Source organism: Mytilus californianus, unplaced genomic scaffold (genome assembly GCF_021869535.1).
Source record: "Mytilus californianus isolate M0D057914Y unplaced genomic scaffold, xbMytCali1.0.p SCAF_24, whole genome shotgun sequence".
Classification (NCBI taxonomy): domain Eukaryota; kingdom Metazoa; phylum Mollusca; class Bivalvia; order Mytilida; family Mytilidae; genus Mytilus; species Mytilus californianus.
Genome location: NW_026262673.1, coordinates 2,281,358 through 2,307,885, shown reverse-complemented (window position 1 = coordinate 2,307,885; position 26,528 = coordinate 2,281,358). Strand labels below are relative to the sequence as shown.

Here is a 26,528-nt window from a genome sequence, read left to right as displayed (position 1 = left end):
ACAAACTATAAATTAAAACCTATTCTATTATATTAAGACAAACACTAATAAAAAGGACAATTGTTTTTGACATAACATATTTATTTTGTATTTACAAAAGAACTATGCAAAATATACATATAAACACATTTCTTTCTATTTGAAAGTTGTTTTTTACACAGGTAAATTATCTCAGATATATATATTTTCATTAAATGTCAATACTTCAATGCAAAAAAGCATGACTAATAAAAGAAATACATGTAAGAAAAGTATGTTCTATTGTCTACAATGTTACATGCATACATTTCAATTGAAGATTTCCATTTCTCATCTTGTACAAAAGAGAAGGTTCAATAAGGCTCGGACTACTAAATCTTATTACAATTCTCATTGAATGACTAATTAATACAATGCATTCTAGTTAAACGATGAATCAATCAATAGGAAAATATGTATCAGTATTGATTTAAGCATAAGAAATAAGCATTACTTTTTCCCTACCAATTAAAACAGGCTAATTTCAATATGTTTTAATCAGCAACTTAAAAAGCTTTTAGCCAGAAAATTGACACTTACCCAATCTACTTTCAGAATACAAATAACTTTTCAAAATTTTAAAAATAAATAATACTAACATTGACTTAACTTGTCAAAACACTTACTGTAGCAATTGAAATATTATTTACAAATTAGTTTTTTATATTAACATTTGTACATTTGTGAACATTAAAGATATAGCACTGCTATACAAAAACACTTAGTTTTCAAAATAATCATGAATCAAAATTCCATACAACAATTGCAAACTACAGTACTATACATTAATGTGAATGATATTTAGTTTCATACAGTCAACTGCTTAAACATGTTGTCACTTATCATGCTTATAAAATGCTTAACTGTCTTCACTAAAGGACAGCAGCTACAAGTTTCTACGAATTAATCTTTGAAACAAACATACAGAAGTCATTTCATTTATAGACACAAAATTTGGTGCTCATATGACATAAGAAGATTATCTATCAAATGTTCCTAGGAGGTAAATATATATACAAAATATACAAAATATACAAAATAGAATTAGTTTTGAGGACTTAAACCCGTGGTCGGTGTGTAACAATCCTAACTGCGGTGTTTCTCTCAAAAGTCTGGATATGGTTGTTGATCGCAGCCAACAAATTACCTTCCATAGCTGGTTGTTCATGTTGTGGTTTCTTGTAACGTCCCATATTTTGTGGCAAAGGAGTCTTTGGTGCAGGGCGTCTTGTTTTCTCGAGGGTAGATAGGTAGTTGATCCACCAAAGTTCATCTTCTCTGTTTAACTTTCCATTTTGAACCCATTTTGGAAGATCTCGTCTCATCAACTGTATGATACCACCAATCTTTTCCATGTTTGGTTCCACCTTCCTCGGCATGTCGAGATTCTGTAATATATTAGTCAGCTCCAATGTTTTGTATGGTGCTGACTCCAATGGCCATTCTTTCATTGCCAAGAAAACTTTGTCTCCATCCTTTGTCAATTTGAATACGTGCTGACTTTTGATTCCAGCTAGACTGGATGGATATGCCATCTGATCCCGGAAATCATACAGTGATTCTACATGCTTTGCAATAGGTTGCGGTGTGTAAGACCTTTTGATCAGATCCAAAAGGCTAGGGATGGTTGTTGTCTTTTCTTTTGAAGCTTTAACAGAAATCCTACTGAATAACTGATCAACATCCTCATGGGTGTGACCCACCATGAGGAATGTCAGCTTTATCTGTAAAAAAAAAAAGATATAGATTTGTAATAAGTTATTAAAGCTTCAATTCAAAATCTCACATTGTTCAACTAAAATTTCATAAGTGCCAATACTTTTTGGTGCACATTAATAATAATAAGAGTCAACATACTGAATGTATTGCCTGCTTTACTGACCATGGAATTTATTTTGATAGCCCTAAATATGAAGCATTATTACATGTATCATCATTAACAAGGCTCTGATGATGATAATGGAAGTATTAACGACCTTGACTTGCTATACAGCTCTCACACGGTCGGTAGGCTCTGTGTTGAAGACCGTACTTTGACCTATAATGGTTTACTTTTACTAATTGTGACTTGGATGGAGAGTTGTCTCATTGGCATTCATACCACATCTTCTTATATCTATATACATATAAAGATCTTACAATCATTCCATAAACCAAATATTAGTATAAGTGACTTACTGCTTATAGTTTTAGAAAAACAGACCAAAACACAAAAACTTAGCATTGAGCAATGAACCATAAAAATGAGGTGGAGGTCAATAAACCTTGCTGGACAGGTATCTACACTGGAAATATTTCTATACACCTAATATAGTTGACCTATTGCATACAGTATTGGAAAAACAGACTATAACACACAAACTAACTTTTAACTAGTGAACCATGAAAATGACGTCAAAGTCAGATGACACCTGGATATGTACACATAAAAATCATTCCATTCACCAAATATAGTAGTTCAACACAAAAAATAAACTGAACAACAAAAAGCAGAATATGGTTAATATTCATTATAGTCATGAAATAACTTCAATGACTGAAAATCGTAATTATTGGCATCTCTGAATTTTACTGACAATTTTTAAAATTGACTAGTTTCCCAAGGAAGTGCCACTTAGCTACGAATAGATGATAATGAGTTGACTCTAGACAAAAATACACACATCATGAAGATACATATTATCAGTCCATACATAAAAAATTCTAGATTTTTTTACAATTTGGAAATTCATTTTATTATGTTAGAAATCAAACATGAACATTTGAGTCAAATCAGTAAAAATGAATTAGCTGGGTTTTACCCCTTTAAGTGATTGCCTTAAATGTATTTTTTGGAATCTGTGACTACAACATGCACTTTTGTTTTGTTTTATGAAACATTTTCTCTTTTCTTTTCTTTTCATAAGTTAGTGATTTTTTGTTATTGTTGATGAAATGACAAGCACATACATGATATATACATGACATATATATCTGCTCTTTGGTAGGGTTGTTGTCTTTGACACATTCCCCATTTCCATTCTCAATTTTATGTTATAGCAAAAAAGTGATTTAATTTGCAACAAACAAATATTGGAACTAAAAATGTATTGCATGCTGTTATGTCTGAATTTATGCCCTTGTGATTTGAAGTAAGGATAACAAAAATGCATGTATGCTAACAAATTCCAATAAAAGTTGTAATGGAAACCTTGGTAGATTGGTTTTGGACTGATCCATATTGTCAATGATAACAGAAGTGTACATGCTTGGATGTTCTTTGGATTTCTTTATGTGTTTATAATATTTTTCCCTGCAGATTCTGAAAAAAAAATCAAAAATATATACATTACACTCACAAATACTAAATTTTATTACCATGGTAACTCCATCTATCAATAAATTAAATAAATGCAAAAAAATTAAATTACCTTTTTTACAATTTCCATTTTCACCAACATTGCTAGGAACATTATCACATATTTATTTTTGTTGTCTTTTGGGGAATTATCAGCTTGAATATATAGTGTAGGAGGTAAACCACCATTTTCCTAAAAAGAAAAAAAAAGGGAATCAGCTTTACATATTATACATCATATCATCACAGTTAAAAGTTATCCAACCCTATTATACCAAACATAATATATTTTTCTAGCATATGAAGTATCTTAGTCATAAAAGTATTTAAGTCAAAGCTTATTTTTGAGAAAAGAAGTTTGTTCACCGATAAAACTGCATGAATAAATTGTTTCATTTTCATCTCTTATCATGAGAAGCGCAATTTGTTCCCAACTTTTATAAACTTCTCACATTTCTTTGAAAAATTACAGATTATTGCTTATATTTCCATTACATTTTTGGTAAAAAGCAAAATAAATAATGTTCATGCATTTATATATATATATATATTCCCTTGCTGGGATTTCGAACTCATGCTACTGAGATATCGTGGCACCAAATCACATTGTACTGTGAACGACGCACTAGACCACTCGACCACCTAGGCTCTTTATTATATATATATATATATATATATATATATTCAGAAATGGGAATGTGAAAATTAACCTCATTATCAAACGAGAATAACATAGCGGTCTAGTGCACATGTAAAAACAAAATAAGCCATGAAATATGTTTTTTTTCTAAAAATCAGTTTTGAATTTGTTTTCCATTTTGTCAACACTTGGCGTTTTAGCTTAGTATAGGGTATGGGTTTTGCTCACTGTAGAAGGCCATACTTTGACCTGCAATAGTCTACAACATTGTCTCTATGCATAATTAGTTCATTGGCAACCATACCCATCGTTCTTACTTTTTTTTATATGCAACCCTGTCCAATTATTATTTCTAATTGAATAGCAATGCTAGCTTAGATTAATCTGTAATTTTTCAGTGTCTGTGTCATGTGAAATCTTTGGAGATATGTCTAATTGGCAGTCATACCACATCTCTTAACTTTCATATCTTTGATGTTTAAAATTAATGGACTAAAAGTGGCTTCTATACACTTAGACTTTCTTGTTGTTGCATAAATTGTAAAATAAATGAAAATGTGTTACTGTGGATTAATTATTATTCGTTGGATACCAATTTTCGTGGCTTTCGTTGATACTGGTAAACCACGAATTCAAATGGTCAATGAATTACAAATTTTCTTTAGGCTTTGTATCCAAAGTATGGCAAAACCACGAAATCAAATATCCAGGAAAATGCAAGTTTTCCTCAATCCACGAAAATTGATACCCACGAAAATAAATGAATCCACAGTATTCTCTTGCATGAGAACTTTAGTTAATTGTTTCACTTTAAACTTGATAATAGATACTTACTGTTGCTACATCGCCCAACACAGACATCAAACAATTCAAGGTGATATTACAATCAGAGGAAAACTGATCTGTCCATGTAAATGTATATGCCTTATTTAATCCATGACATAAAACACCTGTAACATGGTGGTGCATTTTTTCAAGTGTTGTTTCATTCTGAAAAAAAAAAAAGTTTAAAAACATGTGCTCATAACTTAAACAAGAATGCAATCATAATTCAAAATATTGGCTAACAGGAAGTAGTTATATGACTTATCTGAAGGTGCACTCTTAACATGCTTAACTCATCTATGTTGAGCGGCTGACCAAATAAAGTCATTGATTTCAGTAGTTTCTGAGAAAAATATGACAAAAAAAGTTGAATTCCTTCCAATATTGAAAAATTCAAAGTAATTGCAAACAAGAGTTAGGTATCTGACAAATCTCCAGATTCTTTTTTATATCACATGTCATCACTGTCAAGCTGTTGACCAAATAGCAAATATGAGGTTATTTTATTTTAATAGTAGTTTCTTGGGGCCTTTTTATAGCTGACTATGCTGTATGGGATCTGCTCATTGTTAAATGCAGTTGGTGTCCCTAAAGTTGTTAATTTCTGTGTCATTTGGTCTCTAGTGGAGAGTTGTTTCATTGGCAATCAATACCACATCTTCTTTTTTATAAAAACAGTAAAAAAAATAACCAAGAGCAATAACTCCATAACAAGTCAACTGAGGGTTTTGTATAAATGGGCAGACCACAACATAACATCTCTCTCATCATGTTTTCCCCAATTATAGCAGCTTTCAAGATAATCAGACAAATTTGCATTTAACCCCCACTGTTCTATTTTTAGCTATGTTGGCAATTTTGGTTGGCAGGCATGGTCATAGGCCACCTTTTTTGTATACTAAAAACCTAAGAAGATTGTTGCAGAGTTTGGTTAATTTGGTTCAGTACTTGCAGTTGAGCTAATAATGTAGATGTATTTGCATCAATCATGAAAAGTACAAAAAAAATCATTTTTAAGAGTGGATAAAATTCTTACTCTTGAAGAAGCAAGTGTGCTCTTCTCTTGTCCTTCAGCTCTCCCAAATCGATCTTTGTCAGTTTTTTGCTGATGGTCTCTTTAAAGATTACGCACTCATTACATTTGCTGAGCTTCTGATACTATAAACAAAAAGATTACATCTATTTAATTCGCTGAATGTTTCTTAATTTATGCATGACTGAACATTTTTTAATATGACGAAGGAATTAATTATGTGACATAAAGCAGGAGGTATGATATATAAAGTCACTGTCATACCAATGAATTATTAAAGACTTGCAACATAAATTTCATTTTTTTATTAATAAAAGATTGAAATATAGTTTAGTTTCATTTTGAAGGTCCAATGTGACCTTTAGTTGCTTAAATCCATGTCAATTGGACTCTATAGGATAGTTGTCTCATCATTCATGTGTCATACAACATGACCTTTATTTAACATAAAGTGCAGAAAGTAATTTTTATGTCATAAACATGCATATATATGTTGACTTTGACATAATTGACAACTTTACACATAATTATTGAAAAAAAAATGATGTTTGTCATGACTTTACCAAAACATATATTTTGTACATATTAAACAGCTTTGTAAAATACAGTTGATACCATATGTTTTATGTGCATTGGCATCATAACTGTCAAGATGTGTCAGACTGTGATGATTTCCTACTTTTTAGTTATAATTTAGACATCTGCATATTATTTTATCCCTTCATCATGTTCATAAACCAACACCTTTGTTCTGAATATTACTCCATACAAACCTTTGGAATCTTAACATGAGGAAACTCTTCAATCCACATTCCATAGAACCTCTGGTATGATAAATAGGGTGATCCTAAATTCTCACAGGAAGATTTGTAATCTGTCCAAACTTGTAGTATAGAGAGACATGATGGCAAATGTATTTCCAGAATATCAGGCTGATCATCACCATATCTCTTGCATAGACCTGTAACAAAACTCTTTGCTTCAAGGTACTGGCGACTCTTGTATTGTTGGCTACATCTTTTGTCAGAATTGTCTAAATCTTCATTAGTAGACCTACATTTCTTTTTCATGTAGTAATACCTGAAATTTAAAAATGTAAAAAATATAACAGGCTGATACCACTACTAATTTATGTGGTTTTATTTTCTCGGATTATTTGACATCAATTTTAAAAATCCTTTTAAGGAAATGTGTATTTTTGTCATAAAAATCATTTTTCAATTTGTTTTATCGGTGAAAAATGAACACAAATCAAGTAAATTATTAAAGAAACCACCCTAGACTTGATTCAAACAAATAATTCTACAGATGCTGTTTTGAGACTGTCAAAGTTTCATAAATTACATAGCAAATTGACCTTTAGAAGTTTTTTATGTCTAAAAAAAACTAAGCCACAGACTAAATATAACATGTATAAGAAGAGTGTTCATCTGTTTGGATATATGTTAAACCCCGCCACATACTTTATGGGCCTGTCCCTAGGACCCTGTAAATTAATGGTTGTTCCTTGCTGTCTGCCATATCTTTTTTTGATGGTGGCTTTAGCATATATCTGGCTATTTGATTTCTCAATTGAATCGCTTCCCATTCTGTGAGCCTAGCTGCGTAAATTGTCAGAAAAAGTATATCATAAGGACTTATGAGCTACGATTCTGCAGCTATCTAAACTAAAGCAGAGCCTATGCATGCAGGTAACACGAAACGTGTCTCTTTTTCTAAAAAAAATATTCTGATCCCCAATTTGATGAAAAAAAATATTCTGGTCAAGCAGTTCATTTGACAGAAATAATTTATTCTGAATGCAAATTTCCACCAAACCTGATTAGTGTTACATTTTGAAAAAATAACCAATTGATCGTGTCGAAAACTAGATAAATTTGTTCGCGCTTTGCATGAAAAAAAATTACTAAGAAAAAAAAACATATTTCGCTTTAATCATCTAATTTGGTTAGATTTTGTCAAAATAAGCAAAGAAACATCATTGTTGAATTATTCACTTGCTAACTAGACATTAGCTAGAGATTGGTTACACATGCATTAGTCGTGTTCAGCCATTAAAAGGAAAAGAATGTCAACACTGAAAGTGAAACAAATACAAACTATTTCATTGACTGATTCGATCCACAAAAAATCATTCTTATACAGGTAAAAACAATAATTAACTTTTTTTCAACCTATGAAATGAAATGAAATCAAACCTAAATTCCAATTGCATGAGGTCACTATCTGTTTATATTTATGTTTATGTTTATATCAGGTTATATGACCATCGGCAGTCTTCAGAGGTCATCTTGATAGTTGATAAGAGGGCGTCTAGACTAAAATACACAAGAAATTCTAATATAATATATTTTGGAGCACACTTTTTTAACTGTTTATTTCAGACTTATTGTAATTTTGATATATATACATGCATCATGTGTATAGGTTTTAGTATTTTATAAACCAAATATGAGAATTTGAGTCAAATCAGTCAACATGAATTTGACAGCTAATATGCCCCTTTCAGTGATGAACATTTCTGAGGTGGGGGCCAGGCAAATTTGAAGAGGTCAGAATATTTATTTCAAAATTAACCAATGCACATTTTCAAACATCCTGGCACTTTAAATTTTTGAATTTAAGGTGAGATTCTCTGTGGGAACTTACAAAATAAAAAGTAAGGTGGCCAGATTATTTATTTTCACTCTGATCATAATCAAGGCCAGAATATTTATTTTTTGTTGATCTACAAACGCACCAAAACTGCCGCCACCCCTTTTTCAGAATAAATTTATCGCCTTAACTTATTGTATTTTATGTGATACACACAACATATTTTTAGGATGCACATATAACTGCAAACAAAAAGAGCAGTCAAATTGAAGCCTATATATAAATTTTTTGATATGAAAGTATGGAATGGTAAAATTTCCAGCAAATGTAGCAATCTTATTGATGTTGAAGATTTCAGAAATAAAGTTTTATTTTTTCAGGTCAAAAGGAAGGGGTGTAATCTATTGGCCCTCAAAATTACCCCTGACAAAAAAATTGCTCTTTTCAAATTTTGCATACTGAATGATCTATCACTATTGGAAGATTAAAGAGAGCCAAAAATATCTTAAACATATTAAATATTTTGGGCCAGAATATTTATTTTCATATGCGAAGTAAAAGCTAGATTATTTATTTTCACCTATAAAATCAAACATCTAAATGGGGGCCAGAATTTTTATTTCCATATTCTACCATATTCCCCAAAAATAACTGACCTGGCCATTTAAAATAGACCGGGTTAGGGGAATCAACAATATTTTTTCCTGGCCTAAGTAACCTACTTCACATAAGTTCAGGATTCCAAAGTTTTAATAGCATTGAAAGCAACTTGCATTTTTATAACTTCCAGGGTTAGGTCACTTACACAAAATGTATTAATTTACTATGGTTTTAAAAATTAGATAATCTCTCTTTAATCTCACATTTTTTTGCTATAAAAAAATCATATCAATGAACTATACATACATTAAAAAAAGGATGGACTCTTACTGAATCATGTCAATATTAGATGTTATGTTGAAATCTTTTTAAATGGCAAATTTAAGGTTTAGCAAGTTATGATCATAATATTAAGGTTTTGTGAAATTTTAAAATGCAATCATACACGACTTTATTTCAATTTGGTCTGAGTCCTCTACTCAGGTGAATTGATATGAGTTCCCCCCTCCCCAGATATTCAAATAAGTTGATTTGAGATTTCATTGAAATTGAAACAAGGTCAAAGTTAAATTTGATATTCTTTATTTTGAGCCCACCTGGCCCGAAGGGCCAAGTGAGCTTTTCTCATCACTTGGCGTCCGTCGTCGTTAGCTTTTTACAAAAATCTTCTCCTCTGAAACCACTGGGCCAAATTTAACCAAACTTGGCCACAATCATCATTAGGGTATCTAGTGTAAAAAATGTGTCCAATGACCCCGCCAACCAACCAAGATGGCCGCCATGGCTAAAAATAGAACATAAGGGTAAAATGTAGATTTTGGCTTATATCTCTGAAACCAAAGCATTTAGAGTAAATCTGACATAGGGTAAAACTGATTATCAGGTCAAGATCTATCTTCACTGAAATTTTCAGACAAATCTGACAACCTGTTGTTGGGTTGCTGCCCCTGAATTGGTAATTTTAAGGAAATTTTGCAGTTTTTGGTTATTATCTTGAATATTATTAAAGATAGAGATAAACTGTAAACAGCAATAATGTTCAGCAAAGTAAGTTCTACAAATAAGTTGTCATGACCAAAATTGTCAGTCGACCCCTTTAGGAGTTATTGTCAAGTCAATTTTTAACAATTTTTCGTAAATTTTTGTGATCTTTTACAAAAATCTTCTTCTCTGAAACAACTGAGACAAATTTAACCATACTTGGCCATAATCATTATTAGGGTATCTAGTTAAAAAAATGTGTCCGATGACCACGCCTTCTAACCATCATGGCCGACTTGGTTAAAATTAGAACATAGGGGTAAAATGCAGTTTTTGGTTTATATCTCTGAAACTAAAGTATTTAGAGCAAATCTGACAGGTGGCAAAAATGTTCATCAGATTTAGATTTATCTGCCCTGAAATTTTCAGACGAATCCGACAACCCGTTGTTGGGTTGCTGCCCCTGAGTTAGTAATTTTACAAAAGTTTTTTGTTATTATCGTAGATATCATTATAATATCTAATACTATTAATTATAATTTTAACCTTATTTTACATGATTTCCAAAGCATCAGTAAATACAGGTGAGCGACACAGGCTCTTGAGAGCCTCTAGTTTAATGTTGCTATTGGTACAAGGTATTTTAGTCATTAGTGTATTCAGTCTTGCTCCACTCTTGTTACATGCTTATTAAGACAAGTCGAGAACATTTTTTTATTATTTTTTGTTATCTTCAGGCAGAAGAAGAGATATTGGCAGGCCTCACCCTGCACAGATACAAAGCTGTAGATAAAACCTTCACAACTTTGGAAAACAGGAAATCAAGATCCAACTTTCTAACAGACCTTCAGGATACACATGACAGTCTTCAACTTCAGTTTGCAAGAATAGAAGGTATTAATTTTATTGATTAAATAAATAAAATTGTTCTCTAATACAATTGATTTATTTAAATTTCATTGTTGTTTTTGACAAATATATATAAAGACACAAATTTTTGTTTATTATACCCCACGCAACGGGTTTATGTTTTTGACCCGTCTGTCCTGTTTCTTGTCATCTCAAGTCCTGTCAAACCACACAACGGAATTACACGAAACCTTTTTAGATAATAAGGACATACTATGTAGTTGTGCATATCGACAGGAAATTGTGATTCAATTTTTTTTCTAGGAGTTGCGCCCCTTTGAACTTATTTACTTTAATGTACTACTGCAAGAGTTTGTCATCGCAACTCCTCTGATACCACTCAACAGAATTTCATGAAACTTTTTTAGATAACAAGGACATACTATGTAGATGTGCATATCAACAGGAAATTACGGTTCAATTATTTTTCTAGGAGTTACGCCCCTTTGAACTTATTTGCTTCAATGTACTACTGCAACAGTTTGTCATCGCAACTACTCTGATACCACACAACAGAATTTCAGGAAACCTTTTTAGATAATAAGGACATACTATGTAGATGTGGATATTGACAGGAAATTATGATTCAATTTTTTTTTCTCGTCCGTCGTCGTTAGCTTTTTACAAAAATCTTCTCCTCTGAAACCACTGGGCCAAATTTAACCAAACTTGGCCACAATCATCATTAGGGTATCTAGTTTAAAAAATGTGTCCGATGACCCCGCCAACCAACCAAGATGGCCGCCATGGCTAAAAATAGAACATAGGGGTAAAATGTAGATTTTGGCTTATATCTCTGAAACCAAAGCATTTAGAGTAAATCTGACATAGGGTAAAACTGATTATCAGGTCAAGATCTATCTGCCCTGAAATTTTCAGACAAATCTGACAACCTGTTGTTGGGTTGCTGCCCCTGAATTGGTAATTTTAAGGAAATTTTGCAGATTTTGGTTATTATCTTGAATATTATTATAGATAGAGATAAACTGTAAACAGCAATAATGTTCAGCAAAGTAAGATCTACAAATAAGTTGTCATGACCAAAATTGTCAGTCGACCCCTTTAGGAGTTATTGCCCTTAATAGTCAATTTTTAACAATTTTTCGTAAATTTTTGTAATCTTTTACAAAAATCTTCTTCTCTGAAACTACTGATACAAATTTAACCATACTTGGCCATAATCATTATTAGGGTATCTAATTTAAAAAATTTGTCCGATGACCCCGCCTTCCAACCATCATGGCCAACTTAGTTAAAAATAGAACATAGGGGTAAAAGGCAGTTTTTGGTTTATATCTCTGAAACTAAAGCATTTAGACCAAATCTGACAGGTGGCAAAAATGTTCATCAGATTTAGATTTATCTGCCCTGAAATTTTCAGACAAATCCGACGACCCGTTGTTGGGTTGCTGCCCCTGAGTTAGTAATTTTACAAAAATTTTGCAGTTTTTTGTTATTATCTTAGATATCATTATAATATCTAATATCTAATACTATTAATTATGATTTTAACCTTATTGTACATGATTTCCAAAGCATCAGTAAATACAGGTGAGCGACACAGGCTCTTGAGAGCCTCTAGTTATTAATGTTAATGTCCATTTGCAAATACTTCATGCATATTGAATAGAACTGATGTTTACTCAAAAAATTATAGTAACTGCTTGAACTATTCGTGCATTTCCACATAAAATAAAATTCATGCATGAACTGGTTCATACTATGAAAAACAATTATGTAAATTGTAATGAATTTTCAAATATTTAATTTTTTTGTGTAACTGAAGAAGAGCCTTTGTAGCATATGTATCACAGAAGTTCTCTAATTATACATTAGATTTAAAAAAAAGTGCTAAAACATTTTCATAATAGACATTGTATAAACAAATAACCTCAAAAAGAGAAACCTTAAGCAGTTCTGGACAGGACAGAGGATTCCATGCTTTTTACATACCCCATTTGCCAAGAAGAATACAAATGGATGAAATCATTACTCCTCTCATATAATATTCTGTATCAAAAGCTGCATCAGTTTTCAATTCATAATCTGCACACCTTGAAAACTTGATTTTCATATAGATATGTCCTTTTAAATTCAAACATGAATACTTCTAAAACAATATTTAGTTGTTATCTGTTTAAATTTAAATATGCTCTTTTCTTATTTTACAGGCTATCGCATCAAATATGTGTTAGATGGGTTTAGAGAAGTGATTAAAGATACTGCATTGTTGAAGAAAATGTGATTTAAAGAACTATGACAAAAGACAGTGTATAAGAACTTATGTTAGAATGGTGTTTTTATTATTCATAGTGACAAACAAATATTTTGCTCTGTTTTGAAAGAGAACAATTTATTTATTTATTTATTGCAAAGTTTAAACTTAAACTTTTCTGTTATGTATTTGTGCTTTACCATTCAGCTATCTCGATGGTTCTTAATGTGATTTAAAGAACTGTGACAAAAGACAGTGTATAAGAACTTATGTTAGAATGATGTTTTATTATTCATAGTGACAAACAAATGTTTTGATCTGTTTTTAAAGAGAGTAATTTATTTATTTATTTATTTATTAAAAAGTTTAAACTTAACTTTCTTATGTGTATTTGTGCGTCACCATACAGCTACCTCGTTGGTTCTTAAAGTTATAATACCTGCACTCTAGGAGTGAGCGCTATCCAATCTTTGTGCTTATTTGCGTGTCTGCCTGACCAAGTAGTCCAACAGATATTTCTCAGAACATGCATAACAAAATGACTTAATATTTGGTTTGCTGCTTCTTAGGGATGAGTTAACCGTATTTTACTTATAAATGGAATTAGTTTTTCTGCCAGTGAACATTACATTCACTCTGTGGTTAAAGTTTTAAAAAAATTTTAATGACTTTCTTAAACTATCCTGGATTTGTACCAAACTTGGACAGAAGCTTGTTTATGTTCAAAAGCTAGTATCTACAAGGAAATTTTGTAAAAATTTATTTCCTGTTTATCCGTATATTACCTTTAAATGGACTTCTTTATTCTTCCTGTTAACATAACATACAGTCTGCAGTTAAAAGTTTTTAAAACATTTATAAGATTCATAAACCATCCTGGATTTTTACCAAACTTGGACAGAAGCTTCTAACAATCAAAAGATAGTATCTAGAGGAAAATTTTTAATAATTTTTTCCCCATAGACAACAGCAAAAGTAGGAGAGACACTGGGTTCCGCAGAACCCTTTCAAATTTTTTCTCCCATAGGATCTTCTTCCTTTGTTTTTTTTTAATCTCCCATAGGATTTTTATCCTCCCTTAGGAATTTTTTTTCTCCCTCAGGAATTTTTTTTCTCCCATAGGAATTTTTTTTCCCTTAGGACTTTTTTTTCTCCCTCAGGAAATTTTATTTTCCCTTAGGATTTTTATTCTCCCTTATAATTTTTATTTCTCCCATAGGATTTTTTTTCCCTTAGGACTTTTTTTTCTCCCACAGAATATTTTTTCTATTATGAAATCCCTTAGGATTTTTGTTAATCCTATAGGAAATTTTTTATCCTACAGGATTGTTTTACAAGTCAAAATATCCTATAGGAAAAAAAATATCCTGTAGGATATGCTTTTTTTTTTCCTAAGGGATTCTTTTACTCCTAAGGGAGAAAATTTCTCCTACAGGATATTTTTATATTCCTAAGGGATTATAAATCCCATAGGATTTTAAAATCCTGTAGGATATTAAAAATATCCTATGGGATTATGACTTTTTCCTATAGGATTTCTAAAAATCCTGTAGGATTTTTAAAAATCCTATGGGAAAAAAAAATATCCTATAGGATATTGACACTGATTTCACTCGTAATGCCGAACGGGGCGAGCCATATCAAAATTTTTTTTTTAATTGTTTTACCTATAGGCATAGGTATATTATTGCCAAGTTTGATAATTCTACCTTAAAAAAAATGTGGTTCCAATTTGCACTCACGAGAAGTGCAAATTAATCCGAGAACATGTTTGACGTTATAATCTATTTATCAAAAGTTGTGTCTTGATTTGTGTGAAAATATTAAGACATGAACGGTACAAATGTTTCCTGCCTTTTTGGCATTTTACTACGCACGATCGTGTCTTTAGTCATCGTTTTTATTGTTTTTAGGAATTTCAGAAATCGGTTGTCCCATGAATTAAAAAAAAAACAAAAAATATTATAACGTTTTTTTTACGTATCCTCGTATGTCAAATCGGCCTCGGCAGCATCAGTCTCTGACTTGTCGGTTTCACTGTCATGTGTACCAGAAACCTCGCGTACTTTGTAATGTTCAACGAGACTTTCACTTCCGTCAATCATTAACTACGTTGGTAAGGCCGATTAAAAAGCAAAAATTTTATCAAACGAAATTTCATAATGATCGAAACATTGTCATACAATGTACCATACCCATAAACACAACAATGAAATGGTGTCATCCGGGTTTTTTCCAGTTATTAGGGTCACCGGTTTAGGAGTTGACAACAAGGATCCCAGCATTTCCAAAACACAATGTAAATTTCTCACTTCGCTATTTAAAAATTGTATCAATGATACAACGTAAGTTTCTATTCAAAATGCAATCGGCGACGATCTCTATTAAAATTGTTTCTTTTAGTTTATTTTAATGAAAACTTAACACGGTTCCAATAAAACAGCTCACTTCTTAAGTTCACGGTTTAACACCTTGAGAATGGATAACAACTTTTTTGTTTTGATCGCATATAAATAAATACTGTTATCATGTTAAATTAATCAAACACACCGGTTTTGACAGGTAATAATTAATGTAATTAAGAATATTGGGACTGCATAATTAGACCGGAATTCGGAAAACACAGGCTCCGGTTTACAAAGGATATTTTTACAAATCCTTTGAAAGAGGAACAAAGGGACTTTGATTTTCGGCCGGATTGGACAGGGACCCGGTTAATTCAGGGTCCACTTTATCCAGGTTCGACTGTACAACATTTCCAGTTGTTTCGATGACATATTTATTTATTAATTTACAGCTCCTAGAAGATTTGAAATAGTTGAATGTTCTGAATGTTCAATAACCATTGCATGGTATATAAATGACCAAGACGACTGTATGGAGTATGAGCTTGATTATCGAGTTCAAGAAACAGATAAATGGACTGTCACGACATTTTCTACTAAAGATGTGTTGGCAGAGAAAGATGGACGACGCATGTATACACTTCTAAAAATTTTGCCTGAAACAGGTTATGAAATAAAACTGTGTTCTATTGGTTACCATGTAAAAAGCCATTATACGGAGTCAAAGGCAAAGCAGACACTGAAACGAGGTAATGAAACATTTGAATTTACTTTTCTACCTGAATAATCGTTTTAAGACTGGTATCTATGTTTGATTTTACAACCACTGAATTGATATCTCTGCTCGTTGATGTTTTGTCTTAGAGGTTATTTCAATGTTTAACAACTAATAAACAAAAAAATCAGGTTTTGACAACTTTCATAAATATTTTGTTTTTAATGCTCTTCATCCTAATATTTGAATTGTCCTTTCAACTGTTTTGATCGGGCACCACTGACAAGTCTTCGGTAGATGGAATTTTCGAAGACGCGTCCGACGTACCAAATTAAAAGCCTGGTATCTATGATGAGGTTTTGAGACCACTGAATCGATACCACTGCTGGGGGAAGTTTTTCCTCCAGTGTACGACAATCCCAGTACAATTATATAGTAAATTGGAAGCAACTGTAGATAGCAAATATTATCACCAATATAAGTTCTAGATAGATTAATTCATATGAATGTAAGAATCAGTTGACTCTTTACAGTCGAACATCAAGACATTAGAGACGACTGTTGTTGTTCCTTTGCAATGACAAAATCTGGACTAATTATTAAAGCCTGCCATTCTGGAGTTGTGGTACTTTTGCGGAAAATGAAATTGGCGGCAATTTTGGAAATATTTTTTATTATTACTTGCTGTAAGAGTAAAAAATTGTTGTCTTTCCATCTTTTAGATTATAATGAAAATATAATGAAAATTGGCAATTGGAAAGAAAACGTTGAATACAAAAAAGAAATACGCTATTAAAGCAATTATCGGCCCATGATGGGCATGTAACATACGATTACACATAGACATTAGCAGTTGTATTTTTTAAAGCCATAGTCTGCATATTCTTCATGTTCACAAGAAAGATTTAGATTTTTGAAATTTTTACATATTTTTAAATCAGAATTTAGCGTAAATTGTCGTTGTTGGTCGACTGCTGTACATTCCATTCGAAATAAGTTTACACCAATATTGGAATTACAAGTGTTCTAAGTATTATATAATCTGTCTGATATTTTTGAGAGATCAGACAATCTAAGAATAGGAACTGGTTCGGAAAAATATAATAGTTCTGAAGACAGTATTCCTAAATTAGACAATAATCTATAGCACTATTGCCATTATACTGAAAAGATGTTAACTTACAGGGATCAACACACGTTTTCCCATTTAAAAGTGGTCCATAAGCAATACACAGATCTCCACCTCTAGTACATATCTTTTGATCCTGGTTTTTTCTAGATATTTTAATTTTATCAGTTATATTATTTGTATTTATTGGTACATATTCATCACCATCATCAAGGTTTATAAAGTTTATACCTTCACCAGTTTAACCTGAATGCACCATGTACTACATGGTACCAAGCGCGGTAAATCAAAAGTCGGGTACCTGTTATCTTGGCCTATGCATCAACATTCATCAAAAACATATATTATTTCATGTTTATCAATCTTCATCTTTTTATATACTGGTACATATTCATCGCCATTACCATGTGTTATAAAGTCTATACCTTCATATTCAAGTATACATAACGTATTTTATAGATAGGTAAAAAAGGACATGTATATAAATAAGATTTACCATTTAACGTATGCTCTTCTATTAATGTCCGAACAATAAACATGTGATCAGCAGCCCGAGCTTTCTTTTAAAAATCATCTGCATGATATAAGACATAATTTGTCTAAATAGTTATTTAATCTGTTATTAAGCAATTAAAACAAGATCCCGCTTATTGTTTTGCCAGAATCCGGTACCCCGCTTATCAATTTAACATTAGCGCTTGTAATTTCACGTGAACCGCCCCACTTTACGCAAAATAATTTGACGTTCACGTGTCACGCTAACAAAAAAAAATAGGCGTTACGCTTAGACCCCAATGAGACCCACGTTGAACAACTAATTTAACCTTAAGGATTACCAATATAGCTTAACCTGAACATGGAATGATAGAGCTATGCATGAATGAACAGCAAATTTAAAAATGTAACCTTTTTTTGTTCATGGCAGTACCAAATAGCTAATTAGCTGGCAATACTCTCTATTTTTCTGGCTTTACAACAGACGAAGTCAGAACAACAATTACATTTGTTTTTCAACACACTTTTCGTCAGTGTAAAGGTTTGTGCCAAATATTTCATTGCAATCAAATTAGCAGGGATGTACTATATTAGCTTCAATACACTTAATAAAAGTAATAAAGAGAGACAATATTTAACAGATCTTCTAAATGTCGTTTTCCGAATAGTTATTTTTAAAAGTGCTAGTCGTATGGTATAAAGAGTATTCTATGTGAGCTTTGAAAAAGGTATTTCATACTCATTCGATTTTAGCGTAATTTTTACACTTTTCATTTCATACAACGGATATATTCCAATTCAACCGAACCCAAACAATTATTGTTGAAAATTATGTAAGGGCTGATGATAGAAGAAGAACCCAAAAAAGAATGATAGATCGTCTCATATGTTCTGCAATGTTAAATTAAGGAACAAAATGATGTTATTTTCAGATTAGTCTGCCTGTATGTGAATTTGTTCATTATATTGTTATGTTGCCACTGTGCAACTTTTTGATTGTTCTGTTACATATCTATTTTCTATATTTATTTCAAACAACATGTCACAAATAAAATATTATTTCAGTTTTGCCAGAAGCTATAAACCAATTATCAGAGGGAGATAAAATCAGATACAATACGCTTATGCAGAGTTCGAAAAGTGAAAAAAGGTATTTTGTAAGAACTATGATAGTTGGTAAGGAATCGGTTGGAAAAACGTGCCTCTTGAGAAGATTATTGAAGGAAGGCATATCTGATGTTACCAGTACAGACGGTGTTGATATTGTTGTTCGTAGATGCAAAATCAACATAGATGATGGAACATGGATAATCGGCAAAGGTAAATAAATACAGTGGTTATACAAAATTATTATGAATTTACAGAAAAGTTATCGATCGAATCCAGCATAATTACATACAACGAAATACAAAGATTCCGAAAACACACAATAGTCTATTTCACGTGACAATTTTTCTCTTCTGTATAGCCTACTAGTCATTGTTGGGGCCCTTTACATCTTGCTGTTCGGTGTGAGCCAAGGCTTTGTGTTGAAGGCCGTACTTTGACCTATAATGGTTTACTTTTACAAATTGTAATCTTCTTATAACTATTTAATGATTCATCGCGAATAATTTGCGGCAACTTAACAAACTTTCAAATTCATTGGTGCATATAGACATATCGTTAGTACTTTAGCAACATAATAGCGAAAGTGCGAGGAAACAAATCGCGATTGAAGAAAAGGTAAATATATGTAGAAGTGAGAGTGTTGATTGATTCTCAAAAAAAAAAATTAAACTGAAAAAGTTAAATTAACAAATAGAAACGCATAATAAAAATTCCTTTTGATGTTTTTGAGCTTTTGATAAGGTACTTTCCGTTTGAATTTTCCTTGGAGTTCGGTATTTTTGTTATTTTACTGTTTGCATGTCTTTCATCTCACTTATTGTTCACGTTCCCCATGATTTTGTGTCTATTAAGGCCACGTTTGGTAAACTTCTGCAATAAAATACTAAAATTTTCACTGCATAAAATATTTTTGTCGATTATATGTTATGAATTCGTAATAAATGTACAAGACTCAGTTTAGTATATAAACATGCATTGGTTCAATATTTTTGTTTAACATTTTAATCTCAAGAAACTCATTTCATGAGACTTTAAATATCTAGATGTTATTTAACCATCTCATATCGACTACAGTTAATAATTAATGTAAATGTGCCATCATATTTTAATGCTTTCAGTTCGTCTTTTAAAGAGTAACCATAATAAAATTGGCAAACTTACAGTCAAAAAAAATATTCCCTTGATATAGGATTCTCACGTTACCAACGTTGTATCTGCCACATTGCAAGTTTCCCAAATCCTTTCTTCCTTATACTGAAAACCAATAGCAGTAAATCTATAATTTTATACAATTTGAGTACAAAACAGTGGATGATGTTCAATTTTGGTGATTCTGTGTTACCTTTGTCTTGTGAACGTATTTTTACAAACACATAAAAATATAAGATAATAAAGTGTTATATGCCCTAAATCGTTTACGACCTGTATAAAATCTAAATAATGGTGTTAAGCAGCACAAACGTGCATCTATTTCAAATTAATTGAAAAATCTAGGCTTTTGTGAAACATTTCGTACAAACAGAGCTTCCAATTTTAAATTTAGTGTATCACTAAAAAAAACGAATAACACCGTCTATTTTTTATCACAATTAAGTCGTCTTTTTTTTTTATCATAACCGGCGAAGTAAAGGAAATTTCGAACATTTCAGGAAAGCATGTTGCTAACCTTATCTTACTAAGAATATTAAGTTCTATGGCATCTGAAATTAACAGCTAGATATACAAGCTTTAAATGCATTTTTTATATCAAAACATGGCAAACTAACATAAAATTGATCTACGTAGATACGTTTGTGATAACATGTAGTGAAGAAACACTGTTTGGGAATTAATACGATGATGTTACTTACTTTACTATAATATAACATAAACAACGACGAATTTGCGTCTTTGTGATGCGCATTTCTTGTTTTTGTACATTTCCGCAACTTTTGTTTAAAGGCTAGAAACCAGAATCCTCGTGGTCAGCAATCATACCCGGACGGACGAGACTAGTTTCAAAAAGTTCCTTTGTTTCCAAAATCATCTAATCGGGAAGTCGGCTTGTCAAGTCGAGATCTTCAGTAGATCCTCAACAATAAGCTTTCTTAAAACAATGTTTTATTGATACAGTTTTTAAATTAAGTTTTTTAAAATAAGGTAAGCTTAATTTAAAAACTTGTAAAACTGAAGAAAGCCATGGCTCATGGGTCAATCAAGAGGTACGCTTTATATAGCGCTTGGCAGATAAGTTTAGAAAATTAATAGTCTATAAAAGTTGAAAAAAAATCAAGTTGCCGTTCTAACTTATGATCTGCGATTAAAATAAAAAGTAAAATCACAAAAATACTGAACTCCGAGGAAAATTCAAAAAGGAAAGTCCCCAATCAAATGGCAAAATCAAAAGTTCAAACACATCAAACGAATGGATAACAACTGTCATATTCCTGACTTGGTACAGGCATTTTCTTTAGTAGAAAATGGTGGATTGAACCTGGTTTTATAGATTTTACTTTCTAGTCAATTTTGAAAAAATACATTATATTTTGCCACCAAAAACTGCGAGTGCTGTGATTGAAAACGTCATGCACTCATCATACTCATCGCTCTCTGTAGGTTTCGTAGAGGCACTGTTGTACCCTAACATTAATGGTTGATTCATTGACGGATGTTTTATGTCCAATGGCAACATTTAAAGGCATATGCATGACAACAATCTGTCGAGAGTTTAACATGCTAGCCCAGAAGGTTACAGCGACCATGACGAACTGTCACCATTTTAAACAGATTGATATGATGACTCCGAGCTCATGTACCAAATTCGTTTGTATACTGAAATAAATTTTGCATGGCTGCAATTGTAAAGTTTTTTAAAATTTTTATCTCCATCGGGCCTGAGACTAAACTCATGACCCCAACCCCTACTCGCAAAAAGAAACCTTATTCATAATTCCGCGTTCACAAGTTAGTTTTTTTTTACTCGACTTCTTAATTCGATCAGCACCGTCCGACTTTTTTTTGGTGATCGTTAAAAAAATGCAAAATTACACATACCATGTATATTAAATATTTTAATATTGAACATTTAAATAGGCGTACATATTCTCTCAAAGATGTATTATAATTTTAATTACTTCATGTTTTTAAACAAGCAAATCGAATTTGCAATGTTACCACGCATCTTTCGTCAATTTAAAGTTGCAAGTCATCATCAAAGGCCACAGTTTTCCATTTCGAACAGAATTAGTATAATATTTTCTTTGATAGATACTTAGTTGACTTAAAATCAATATTTGAAGTACATTTTGCCGTGTCAATTCTGTTTTTATATCTGACCATAGTGCAATTTGGTTATGTTAAAAAAAAAGGGAGAATTACATGTTAGTTTAAAAGGGCAATAACCCATCTTAACATAACTTAATCACATCTTTTCCCCACCAAAACAATTCTTTCAATTTTGGTTTAATGAATCTTATAAAAAGATGTAAAGTTTTAGTACACTGCAATCACGTCAAAAATCCTACAGAGTCCTTACTTGATGAACCCCTGAAAATTGTCCAATCAAATCCTGTTGAGTACTGCACTTTTTCAAATTTGTTCATTACCATTATTTTTTAAAACACTTTATAGTTATCCCAATATTATGGTCTCGTGGTGTCCAATCATATGAATACAGACAAATAAAATGTAAAATTGATTGATTGATTGTTGGTTGCTTAACGTCCAGTGGCATATATTTCATGCATATTCAGGACGAGAACAAGTTCACAATAAATACAATAGGTAGGTTCTGTAATAGATTAAGGGATTAAGGTCGGAGAAATTTAGACTGCCACGGGAAATGAGGGTATATTGGATAGGGACAGAAATTTAGCCTTGCAACAGGTCACCTACGGACCCCTCAAAGAGTTGTTGCAAAGGTTCTTAACGTGCAAAGAGCGTGGCACTCTCTTTACACGAGGCATCGGATTTAACGTCCCCATTCTGACCGGACGTGGCTGCAAATTTGTACATCCCGCACAGCCAAACGGACGCCCCACTTTAGCACGGGTTTTACTGCCGGTCGGAGGAAGACCAATGGTGACCATACTTCTATTCCCCAGTCACCCTTGGGGGGAAAATGTAAAACATTTCATTTATAAAATAATAACAGTCCCATCGACGAACATACAAATTTCAACTTTCTTTAATAGTGTTTTGCTTGCTTAACGTCCAGTGGCAATCATTTTGTGCATATTCGGAAGGAGAACTACTAACAAAAAGAACATTGGATAGGTTCTGCATTTTTTGACTATTCGAATGAAGGGCTGGAAATATGGACTGACACTGTAAAACATTGCTATGATAAAAAGTGACATCAATGTATTACCACAGAGCTGTAGCGAGGGTTATTTAACATGCAGTGAATGTTGCAACCTCTCTGAACGATATATCAGATATTGAGCTACGAATATATACAACCTGCACATCAAAACGGACGTCCATCTCTGGCAAAATTTTACTGCCAAGGTGACCATATTTCTACACCCCTGTATCCCTGGGGATATTTCAAACGTTTAAGTAAGGAGTTGTACTTGGGAAAATGTGTGATAGCACAACATTTTTATTTGAAGTAATGCTTTTTTCGATTACAATGTAACAATAACCACATTGTACTATTTTAATGAACCAATAAAATAAAACAAACAACTCGTATAGATGGTATAGTAAACGATCAATACTACCAATTGATAATATTGAAACCTGTTGTAAGAAGGTAGTATTGTTTCTAATTTTTTCTGCCAGACATGGATGATGATAAAGTAAGCCGGATTAAGAGAGCACTTATTCCAAATGCCGAGGACAGAGACACTAAAATTATGCAGGTAGATGAGACGAAGAATATAAATAGAAGTCAAATTGATGACATGTCTACTTTTAAAAATGACACGTCAACCGACGCAGAGGTTAGTCTGGATAGGAATCAGTCTTCATCATTTGTGATACCTGAGGATTTTACAACCGACGCAAATGTTATTCTGGAGAGAAATGAAGATAAGAATGAATCTTCATCTTTGGTTATGTCTGTGGATTCAGCTACCAATGCAAATGTTAATTTGAATAATTATAAAGAAAAGAAGGAGTCTTCATCATTGGTAATGCCAGACGATTTGATGGCTAATGTGTTTTCTAAAGCAACTGTAAATACACTTTCGAACCTTTATGCATTATGTGAATTATGGGACTTTGCAGGACAAAAAGAATTTTATGCTACACATCAAGCATTTTTGACCAGTAGTGCAGTATACCTTGTTGTTGCAGATATGAAGAACGACATAAGTAAACAAGGCTTAAGTCAGTGTTTTGCCGATTTTCAGCATATTGGAGGTATGTTTTCGTATCAGAAAATCAAATTCAATAACACATAATAATGTAGACTATAGAGTTATACTTATTAAATGTTTATATGTCTTGCTCCTTACCAAGATACAATATAAAGTTACAAAATATACAGATTTCATTTTCTGTAATAAACCGAATGCTCAATAAGCAATAAACCAAATGATGTGTGGGCATCGAACCAAACAAAAATGATGCGAATTAGGTAAAATTTAAAAACTCCCTCAGGCAAAGTTAACCTTAGATTGATTCGGCTGTTTGTTTAGGTCTTTTTTGGTGATATAGCTTCTCAGCTGTCTAGGTTGTTATACATCCTTGGCTTTTAAACATTCGGCTTTTAGCGTTCCTGGTGAAGGTAAATTCAGAAAAAAGCTTTGGATGCTTGAAATTTAAAACGTGTAGTTTTCATTCTTTACCGCGTCGAAGATTTTGAGACTTCAAATAATGCAGGGTTTCAGGATAAAAAATACTTTTCAGCTACCTGTTTCCCTACCTTATAGAAATGAATTCATAATATAGAATCAGACCGTACACTTGCTTCCCAGTCAATATTGATTAGTTTTAAAGTTTATTTTTGATCCAATGTAATCGCATAGCGTGGCTTAGTTTGCAGCTCATGGGTTGAGACATTCATTAAAACAAGGATAATTTTGCATTCAATTTTGTCTTTATCTACAACCTAAGGGCACTACTACATGTATAGATTATGTTAAATACCAAGAAGATAATAACAAAGTACGACATCAGTTTTTGAGGCGGGATAGTTGGTTGTTGAAAAAAAAAAACGAAAACGTCATACTTTGTTATCTTAATTTGTGTTTTTTACGAATTGATCAAGATATCAAACGTTCTCATGATTCTAACGACCAGTTGAATTTTAGTGTTAATTAGAAATTTTATAGATTTCCCGATATGCAATCCGCTTCCGTAAACGATTATTAATTCGTCAATATGCCACTAATAAGTTGTTTTAGTAAGATACGATGGCAAATTTACTTAAAGTGTACTGCTCATTAGAGTATTCGTGTTCTTGTGTAGAAGGTGTTTCAGATAAGACAACATATTTTTTCTACAATGAGAACCCCACCCTAACCCACTTGTTTTACTTCATTAGCGTATTCGTGTTGTTGTGTTCTACAATGTTCCCACTCTAAACAATCTTTTATGAACAAACACTCTCAGTAAAAATGTCTGACAAAAATGTTTGACAAAAAACATTTCTCCGATTCCAGACTTTTACGGCGAAACTCAAAAACATAATCTTTCATGAACATGCAGGGAAAAATTGTGTCTTCTTGACATTGTTTTACATATTGTATTTATATTGTGTCATAGATCAAATGTATTCGTTCAGTGTATGTTTACTTGTTTTGTTAACATTTCTTTTTGATCGAGTTAAGCAATTTCAATTAATATTTTATAGTTTGTCTTTCTATGTTGTAAGGTTATACTACTGGTTCAGGTTAGGGTGAAGGTTGACACCTGTTATAACGTTTAAACCCGTTGCATTTGTTTGCACCTGTCGTAAGTCAGGAACCTGTTGTTCAGTAGCTGTCGTTTGTTGATGTGGTTCATAAATGTTTCTCGTTATGTATATAGATTAGACCGTTGTTTTTCCTCTTTGAATTATTTTACACTAGTCAATTTGGGGCCCGTTATAGCTTGCTATTCGGTGTGAGCCAAGGATCCGTGTTGAAGGCTATACTTTGACCTATAATGTTTTACTTTTGACAAATTGTGACTTGGATGGAGAGTTGTCTCATTGGCACTCATACCACATATTCTTATATCTATATAAATATGTTCTTATACAAAATCGCCTAATTCGTTCCTTTAGTATTATATATAGTCGCCAGTGATGTAAGGAATAGTGCATGGTTTTATTTTTTTTCCCTATTAGGGTACATATCCAATGTATCCTAGTTTATCTCGAAACGTTATTTATTCAACAATGTTAATCTATTTCAGAATATGTTGATTTTTGGTTTGATTCTATCCATTGCCATCGAACGGCCGACGAACGACTTAGTTATGGGCACTTCGATCCTCCGATTGTATTAGTTTTCACTGGAAAGGATAAATATGAGAAGGAGGTAATACAATGGTTGAATGTTGAGGCTCACTTTTATTTGAGTTTTGTACAAAACATGACTTATGATCATCCGTTCTTGATTTGAACGTCATCAAAAAGACATCCATCCATAGAAGATCAAAGAACATAGT

General features: G+C 32.2%; 2 protein-coding genes across 2 annotated transcripts in view; one reads left to right on the top strand and one right to left on the bottom strand.

The window, feature by feature from the left end:
* Window positions 1-26,528, top strand: part of LOC127732361 (uncharacterized) — a 74,605-nt gene that overhangs the window by 7,464 nt on the left and 40,613 nt on the right. The window contains exons 2-5 of the mRNA XM_052241395.1: window positions 15,951-16,247; window positions 18,903-19,157; window positions 23,712-24,293; window positions 26,274-26,398. Coding sequence (XP_052097355.1) covers window positions 15,951-16,247; window positions 18,903-19,157; window positions 23,712-24,293; window positions 26,274-26,398 — 1,259 coding nt within the window. The remainder of the gene's footprint in view (window positions 1-15,950; window positions 16,248-18,902; window positions 19,158-23,711; window positions 24,294-26,273; window positions 26,399-26,528) is intronic.
* Window positions 892-5,021, bottom strand: LOC127732406 (uncharacterized). Its single transcript, XM_052241449.1, has 3 exons — window positions 4,830-5,021; window positions 3,429-3,548; window positions 892-1,742 (listed from the first exon to the last, which is right to left on the bottom strand). The coding sequence occupies exons 1-3, from the start codon at window positions 5,010-5,012 to the stop codon at window positions 1,077-1,079; spliced, it is 969 nt and encodes a 322-aa protein (XP_052097409.1). The 5' UTR covers window positions 5,013-5,021; the 3' UTR covers window positions 892-1,076.